Source organism: Protomyctophum parallelum, assembly GCF_964188405.1.
Source record: "Protomyctophum parallelum genome assembly, chromosome: 1".
NCBI lineage: Eukaryota > Metazoa > Chordata > Actinopteri > Myctophiformes > Myctophidae > Protomyctophum > Protomyctophum parallelum.
Genome location: NC_139697.1, coordinates 103880309 through 103889168, shown reverse-complemented (window position 1 = coordinate 103889168; position 8860 = coordinate 103880309). Strand labels below are relative to the sequence as shown.

General features: G+C 46.2%; 1 protein-coding gene across 1 annotated transcript in view; it reads right to left on the bottom strand.

Annotated features, from left to right (window-relative positions):
• Positions 1 to 3195: 3195 nt before the first annotated feature.
• Positions 3196 to 8860, bottom strand: part of LOC310856314 (uncharacterized protein) — a gene marked incomplete at its 5' end in the record, with an annotated part of 30041 nt that continues 24376 nt past the window's right edge. The window contains 5 exons of the mRNA XM_083761660.1: positions 3196 to 3351; positions 3848 to 4174; positions 5285 to 5484; positions 5579 to 5740; positions 6716 to 6847. Of these exons, the coding sequence (XP_083617786.1) occupies positions 3230 to 3351; positions 3848 to 4174; positions 5285 to 5484; positions 5579 to 5740; positions 6716 to 6847 (943 nt within the window). The 3' untranslated portion in view covers positions 3196 to 3229. The remainder of the gene's footprint in view (positions 3352 to 3847; positions 4175 to 5284; positions 5485 to 5578; positions 5741 to 6715; positions 6848 to 8860) is intronic.

Here is an 8860-nt window from a genome sequence, read left to right as displayed (position 1 = left end):
GGCTAAAGCGGGGCTATAGTTCCACACATTGCTCCTGTGGCTGGAACTATCCCATTGAGACAAAGCGGGTGCCTATGGGCTATAGTTCCACACATTGCTCCTATCACTGGAACTATCCCATTGAGACAAAGCGGGTGCCTATGGGCTATAGTTCTAAACATTGCTCCTGTGGCTGGAACTATCCCATTGAGACAAAGCGGGTGCCTATGGGCTATAGTTCCACACATTGCTCCTGTGGCTGGAACTATCCCATTGAGACAAAGCGGGTGCCTATGGGCTATAGTTCTAAACATTGCTCCTGTCACTGGAACTATCCCATTGAGACAAAGCGGGTGCCTATGGGCTATAGTTCCAAACATTGCTCCTATGGCCGGAACTATCCCATTGAGATAGAATGAGCACTTACGCATTCCATTGTTACAATAATGGGAGTCAACGCTATAGTGTCGCCACTCTCTTACTACATCACTCTGTCGTTCGGCAGGCCAATCAGAGGCAATGTAAAAATTGTAAACGTTTGTTTTCTCATGCCAATCTCGCTAGGCAAGACCTATACGCTCGTCTTTTGGGGGGGTGGGCGGAATTTGCAGGATTTTGGCGGAAGTACAGTAGGCCTACCGCTCAAGGAAATGACGTTGACGCTTTAAACATCTAATCAATCAAGTGTTGTGATTGGGTCGAAAAATATAACGACACTTCCGCCGACGCCGTCTCTGCCTTCCCAGGCTTTTCTCCTCTCAGATGACGGAGGCTCGGACCGACGCATGTACCTCCTCTCAGCCAATCAGATGAGGAAAAGGCCTGGACCGACGCATGTACCTCCTCTCAGCCAATCAGATGAGGAAAAGGCCTGGACCGACGCATGTACCTCCTCTCAGCCAATCAGATGAGGAAAAGGTCTGGACCGACGCATGTACCTCCTCTCAGCCAATCAGATGAGGAAAAGGCCTGGACCGACGCATGTACCTCCTCTCAGCCAATCAGATGAGGAAAAGGTCTGGACCGACGCATGTACCTCCTCTCAGCCAATCAGATAAGTCAGGCCTGGACCGACGCATCGCGCCTTCCGCACTTCCGCCTGACTTGCGCTTTACTGTGTGACATACCCGACGTCGCTCCAACGGAACTGCAGCGGCCAATCACGTGGCTCCAATGAAACCGCAGCGGCCAATGAGGTGTCTGAGCTTTTTATACCTGTGCATTGTCGGTCAAGTCCAGAGACACACTTCTAAACTTTAAACTCATCCATAGGAATGTCAGCCCCTGATTGGGCGGGAATGTACCTCCTCCTCTCAGCCAATCAGATGAAATGTCCGATCAGAATACCCAATGCACTGCCGTGATCCAAACAAATAAAAGTACAACGACTAAAACATAAATACAAATATCTACCGTCAAATGATTTGATGTAATGAAGGGAGAAAAAAAAAAGAGCAAATAACAGTCACAAACAGTCAAAACTACAAAATCATTAAAAAACAAATAAGTAGTGCAATAATATGCAACAGGAAGGTAGAGTCCATAGATTTGGTCCAAAGGTCGGAGGCTAAGCTAAACCAGTTAGCCTCCAGTTAGCAACACTGTACATATGAGCTGAACCCGCTATAGCGCCCTCTAGTGTTTCATCTTCAGTGAGGAACGTCAAACAGCAGACCCGTAGACAGAGAGAGAGAGTTGTGTCGCGTTTTGATCTCGCCACCAAGCGGGATGTTGACCAAGGACCACGTCCCACTGAGAGGAGACCCCGGGGCAGACCAAGGACCACGTCCCACTGGGAGGAGACCCCGGGGCAGACCAAGGACCACGTCCCACTGGGAGGAGACCCTGGGGCAGACCAAGGGGCAGTTGGAGGAAACACATCGACTCACTGGCCTTGGAACGTCTCAGGGTCCCCCCAAGGAAGAAGTCACTAATGTTGCTCTGGAGAGGGAAGTCTGGAGCTCTCTGGTGGAGCTGTTGCCCCCGCAACCCGACTACGGATAAGCGGTTGAAGATGGATGGATTCATACAATGGGAGTCTATGCCAGTGACCTATGCCAGAACTCACTCTCTCTCTCTCTCTCTCTCTCTCTCTCTCTCTCTCTCTCTCTCTCTCTCTCTCTCTCCCCCTCTCTCTCCCCCCTCTCTCTCTCCCTCCCTCCCTACCGGTCTGGGTTTTAGATTTTAGATAAAACATAAGAAGTGAAATATAAGAAGTGAAACATAGAACTAAAATAGAACTGAAATGTAAGATCTGAACATCTCAGCCTTATGCAGCCTGCCATGGTTTTGTTTTAAAGGGTTCGTGACGTAAAAAATTGAGTTTTTGTCATTTTTCTTTTTTTCTTTTTGTTTTCTGAGCTCAATCACACCCAAAAAAACATGAACTTTTAACATGCAGTAGAATTTCTGTGGTCTGGCGGTTTTCTGGCCACAAATCCTATATTATGACGTAAGGATTTGCCAGCAGATGAAGTCACTGTTGAGGCCTGTTTGCCATGTGTTCATTGCAGCTCAAAAGGCTTCAGAACACAGAGAAACCCCCCCCAGACCACAGAACATCCACTGAATGCTCAAAGTTCAGCTTGTTGTGTTTGGGTGTAATATTGAGGTCATGAAACCTAAAAGAAAAGAAAAAAATATATATGTCATGAAAACTTTAATCTTCTGCCGTCTTTTTTAAAGGTATATTCAGTGATTTCACTCAAAAAACCTTAGGTTTCGTTTTTGGCTGGGACCTAAGCCTTTCATCCAATAAGGATAGAGAGCCAAAAAGGTTTTTTGACCCCCAGGGGTTAACTGGGGACAGGGAGGAACTCCTTATATTGTCGGCACACTCTATAGTAGGGAGGACTATCACAACAAAACAAAAAAATAAGTGATATTTGAATTAAGTGAAATCACTGAATATACCTTTAACTGAACTGAAAAACAAAACTACAAAACTTTCATGTTGTGACCATGTTTGGCCAATAGGAATGCTAGATTGTAGATTTCGACCAATCAGGAATGCAGATTGTAGGTTTTTGACATGGAAGCATTGTTTTGGGGAGGAGCTTCAAACATCTGTGGCTGAAATGTCATTGGTGCTCCTAACTGCCACTCACAGCTAGCGGCTATAGGAGTTAACGGGAAATACAATCCTTCACCTGTGTGTGTGTGTGTGTGTGTGTGTGTGGGTGTGTGTGTGTGTGTGTGTGTGTGTGTGGTCTTCAGGATGACCTTCACCTGACCTCAAAGGTCACAGAGGTCAGATGAGGATCTCCACCATGTCATTGTCCACTTCCTGTTGGGTTGGGGGCGGAGCCTGTTGGGGGTGGGACTGAACGGGAGCCCGCCTCTCCAGAGTACTGCTGTGGAACCCTGGGATGTCTAGAAACACACGCACACACACACACACACACGCACACGCGCACACACACACACACACACACACACACACACACACACGCACACACACACACACACACACACACACACACACACACACACACACACATGTACACATGTGCACACACACACACACACACACGCACACACACACGAACTAGGTAAACATCACTAGTTAACAGCACAACATTTCAGTCAAACCAATCTGTGGTCTAAAGTAGCCCTGGGGCCTGTTTCACTAATCTTGGATTAACTAATCCAGGATTTAAACCAAAACCAGGCTTGTTCAAGCCTGGTTTATTCCGTTCCACTGAAGCCAAGTGAGGCTTAGAGAACGGGTGGATTTATCGAGCCAGGATCATAAAGCCTGGCTGAATGCAGAGCCTGGCTTTTCCTCTCTAGACCCATTCGTTGGAACACAGATTTACAATCCTTCTTCTTCGTGGGGTATTATGGCAGTTAGTATTTATTTACTGACCTGCGAGGCGGTCAGGTACGTAGACGGGGCTGGGAGAGGAGAGGCGAGCGGGCAGCGTCATGCTGCTCTGCTTGCTGCTGCAGTCAGCAGCGGCGCTGCTCGGCGGTGGCGGCGGCTGTCCGCTGCTGCTGCTCTTGTCCGTCTGCGTGCAGCTGTCGCGGCTGCCCGTCTTGGAGTGTCCGGCGGAGGACGTGAGGACGGGCGTGGACGACAGGGCGGACACCATCATGGCCGACATGGGCGTGGAGGGCAGGACGGGAGACGGAGACGAGGAGATGGAGCCCGTCCGCAGGGAGTCGGTGCGGAACTCTGGACCCAACAGGAGCCCTGAGGAGGGAGAACAACAATGATATGAACTCTGGACCCAACAGGAGCCCTGAGGAGGGAGAACAACAATGATATGAACTCTGGACCCAACAGGAGCCCTGATGGAGGGAGAACAACAATGTCGTCTAAGTAAACCACAGAACTCTGGACCCAACAGGAGCCCTGAGGGAGAATTCCATTTCAGAGAACAAAGCAACCGTGTTTAGTGGCTTAAAGGGGAGTTTCGCACAAGCTGTTTTCCCTCCTGCTTAAAGCCAAGGAAGCTCTGAGAAGGAAGGGAAGTGGTCACGTGACTGGGCTGCGCCATGACACTTTCATGGACACTTTCATGGGAGCCAAACTCACACCGGAAGTGACATGAATACATGGCAGTGAATGGAGCCGGCTGGACCAGCTCATAACAAACATTATTCATGAACAATTGAGACCTTTTGTAAAGTAATCACTTCTGGAAAATAACAGAAGACATAATTATCACAGGTTGTTTTCTAATCGCTTACTTTTCGATGTGCACAGAGTGCACAGTATATAATTTCATCTGAGGATCTAAACAGCAGCAGGTATCGTTTCTGGCTCCGAAGTATCGCGATATTTGGCTGCCAGACAGGAAACGGTGGGAAGTCTCGCGATACTTGGTGCGTTCAGAAATGTACTTTGTACTTTATGGTATCTCTATTTTTATAGAGATACCATACCTCTATAAAAATTACACAGTGTACACATCGAATAACAACACAGCAGACAATAATGTGTTACATGTCTTCTGTTATTTTCCAGAAGTGATTACTTTACAAAAGGTCTCAATTGTTCATAAATAATGTTTGTTCATGAGCTGGTCACTGAGCTCTCATTGACTCCAGTGTTCATGAGCTGGTCACTGAGCTCTCATTGACTCCAGTGTTCATGAGCTGGTCACTGAGCTCTCATTGACTCCAGTGTTCATGAGCTGGTCACTGAGCTCTCATTGACTCCAGTGCATTCTGCCAAACTTCCCAGGTAGTTTGGCTCCTGTGAAAGTGTCCATGAAAGTGTCACGGCGCAGCCCAGTCACGTGACCACTTCACTTCCTTCTCATTCTCAGAGCTTCCTTGGTTAAAGCACATAACTCACCCAGACTGCCCTTCCAGCCGGAGGAGGAGTCGTTGCGGCGTTCCTCGGTGATGGGCGAGCTGCCCAGCAGACCCAGGCTGTGGTGGGAGGACAGCAGGATGGAGCTGCCCCCCCCCACCCCCCCGGCCTGGGCGCCGCTGGGCGAGCCGCTCCTCAGGCCCTGCAGCGTGTGGTGGGACAGCAGCAGGGCGTTGGGCGAGCTGCTCAGACCCAGGCTGTGGGACAGGAGGCCCCCAGAGCCCCCCCCCTCCCCCTCCTCCCCCCCCCGTGGCGTTGGAGATGGACATGAGGGACTTGGAGGGCCGCATGGCCGAGGCCCCGCCGCCCAGGCCGCGGTCGCCCAGGCCCCGCTCGCCGCCCAGGCCGTCCGCCTTGCTGGGATCCTTGCGGCTGCGCTGGTGGAGCACCTTGATCATGGCGTTCTTCTCTATGATCTGAGCATGGAGGTTCTTTATCCTACAGGGAGGGGGGGGAGGGGGGGGAGAGAGAGAGATATGAGATATGAGAGAGAGACAGACAGAGAGAGAGAGAGAGAGAGAGAGAGAGATATGAGAGAGACAGACAGACAGACAGAGAGAGAGAGAGAGATGAGAGAGACAGACAGACAGACAGACAGACAGACAGACAGACAGAGAGAGAGAGAGAGAGAGAGAGAGAGAGAGAGAGAGAGAGAGAGAGAGAGAGAGAGAGAGAGAGAGAGAGAGAGAGAGATATGAGAGAGACAGACAGGCATTACCTGTGTGGACAGACCTGCCTATAACTGCTGCTGTGATGGAGAAAACTGAGACTTGTGTTGTGAACTTGTGATGGACAAACAAAACCTAAAAAGTGCATTAGCCTGTGCTGCTGCTATGGTGGACAAGTTTGTTAAGTTTACAATTACATTTATTATAAGTTGCCTCCAATGCTGACCAATTTTGATTATATTTCTGGTTTCAATTATTTTAGTTGTATTGTTTGCAGGTTGTATTGTCCAGTAAATATAGTTAATTGAAATGCATTTCCGTTGAGTTTTCTTTTATTTGCATAATGCATCCAGTAGTAGTTCATTCTATGATAGTTATCGTCATCATAGTCCTATTATGCACTACTGAATGAAACAGATGGCAAAGCATATAGTGATGCTACAGTATGTGACGGCTGGGGAAGAATATAGAAATGTCTTAATTGAGGAATAGAAATGTAATTTTAGTTTTCATGTTAACAATATTTAATTTCACGCGTGTGACAAAAGCCCTGCATGTGTCCCACATTGTCCCACACAAACACACTCTTTGTCCCACATCTGGTGAGATGGGATCTGGTCCCCCTAGTGTGTGTGTGTGTGTGTGTGTGTGTGTGCGTGCGTGCGTGCGTGTGTGTGTGTGTGTGCGTGTGTGTGCGCGTGCGTGCGTGCGTGTGTGCGTGCATGTGTGTGTGTGCGTGCGCTACCTGCTCTCCATGTCCATGCACCTCCTGTTGGCCATGAGGATCTCCTCCTCTTCCTTCTGGATGCGTGCCTCCACCGAGGTGTCATAGCTGCTGCTGGAGGAGTGGCTGATCACCGACGACATGGACGTATCCCTGGAGACCAGATTAATATATTATATACAGAAACGCATCACCTTTCCCCTCACTGTACCTCACTGTATATGTTTCTTTTCCCTTTTTACCTCCTTTATGATGAATTCCTGTTCTGTTCTTTAAAGGTATATTCAGTGATTTCACTCAAAAAACCTTAGGTTTCGTTTTGGGCTGTGGGACCCAGCCTTTCGTCCAATCAGGATAGAGAGTCAAAAACGAAACCTAAGGTTTTTTGACCCCCAGGGGTTAACTGGGGACAGGGAGGAACTCCTTATATGGCCAGCACACTCTATAGTAGGGAGGATTGTCACAACAAAACAAAAAAATAAGTGATATTTGAATTAAGTGAAATCACTGAATATACCTTTAACTCATTCTGAACGGGAATCATGTTATGCATCATGTTATGCTTTAGCTATTGAAAAACAGCAGATCTACAAGCTCATAGCGCGCCACCGAGTGGCGCGCTACGAGCTTGTAGGTCTGCTATTTTTGAAAAATCGAAGAACGGCTGACATAGAAACATAGCTTTTTATCAGAAAACTGTCAGGATGTAGAAGACATTTTTAGAATCTGATCTCAGGTCAAAAAGGGTTAACTATATAGAAGTGTCTATTTGTACGTCTCTAAATGTTTTGATGAATTGAACATGGTGGACCCTGTTGTAAACAAGTGCATGCTTAATTGGGTCGTCCACTCACAGTTAACACTCTTTGTATTGAGTTTGTGCTTGAAATGTATACTGTAATTCTGCAAACTGTTAATAAATATTTCAATCAATCGCGCAAAATCCAGCTTTTCACCAGAGGAGAAAAACGTTTTTTCTTTTTTTCCCCCCCTAAAAATGAGTTTATAGCACAGGCAGACTCTTCACATACTAGAGCATGTCTGAAATAAGTGTAAATATGAAATACATGCTTAAACATGTAGCTATAGGTGTAATGTTAGAGTCCACAGAAGACATGTAAATATGAAATAAATGCTTAAACATGTAGCTAGGTGTAATGTTAGAGACCACAGAAGACATGTAAATATGAAATAAATGCTTAAACATGTAGCTAGGTGTAATGTTAGAGTCCACAGAAGACATGTAAATATGAAATAAATGCTTAAACATGTAGCTATAGGTGTAATGTTAGAGACCACAGAAGACATGTAAATATGAAATAAATGCTTAAACATGTAGCTAGGTGTAATGTTAGAGTCCACAGAAGACATGTAAATATGAAATACATGCTTAAACATGTAGCTATAGGTGTAATGTTAGAGACCACAGAAGACATGTAAATATGAAATAAATGCTTAAACATGTAGCTATAGGTGTAATGTTAGAGACCACAGAAGACATGTAAATATGAAATAAATGCTTCAACATGTAGCTATAGGTGTAATGTTAGAGTCCACAGAAGACATGTAAATATGAAATAAATGCTTAAACATGTAGCTAGGTGTAATGTTAGAGACCACAGAAGACATGTAAATATGAAATAAATGCTTAAACATGTAGCTAGGTGTAATGTTAGAGTCCACAGAAGACATGTAAATATGAAATAAATGCTTAAACATGTAGCTATAGGTGTAATGTTAGAGACCACAGAAGACATGTACATATGAAATAAATGCTTAAAAATGTACTGTATACGCTGGCATTGGTACATATCTTCATCACGTCATACGCAGCTACGGACATACGCATCAAACGACCCAAGTAACCACAGTATACCGCTAATCAACTTACACATTACATACACATACAATTTACATGTATATATGTAATCTGAAACCTATCTTTATTACGTCACCATTGCGAGCCAGAGATTTGAAAGTTCGTAGCGATTGACAGTACTTGCGCGCTCTGCTTGCGCACTAGTAGGTCATTTATGGCCTACAAGTGTAGTAGTAGTAGCAGTAGTAGTAGTATTATTACCTCTGTGTGGCTACAGAAGCAGCAGTAATAGTCATAATAACAGCGGTAGTACCTCTGTGTGGCCACAGAGGCAGCAGTAGTAGTCA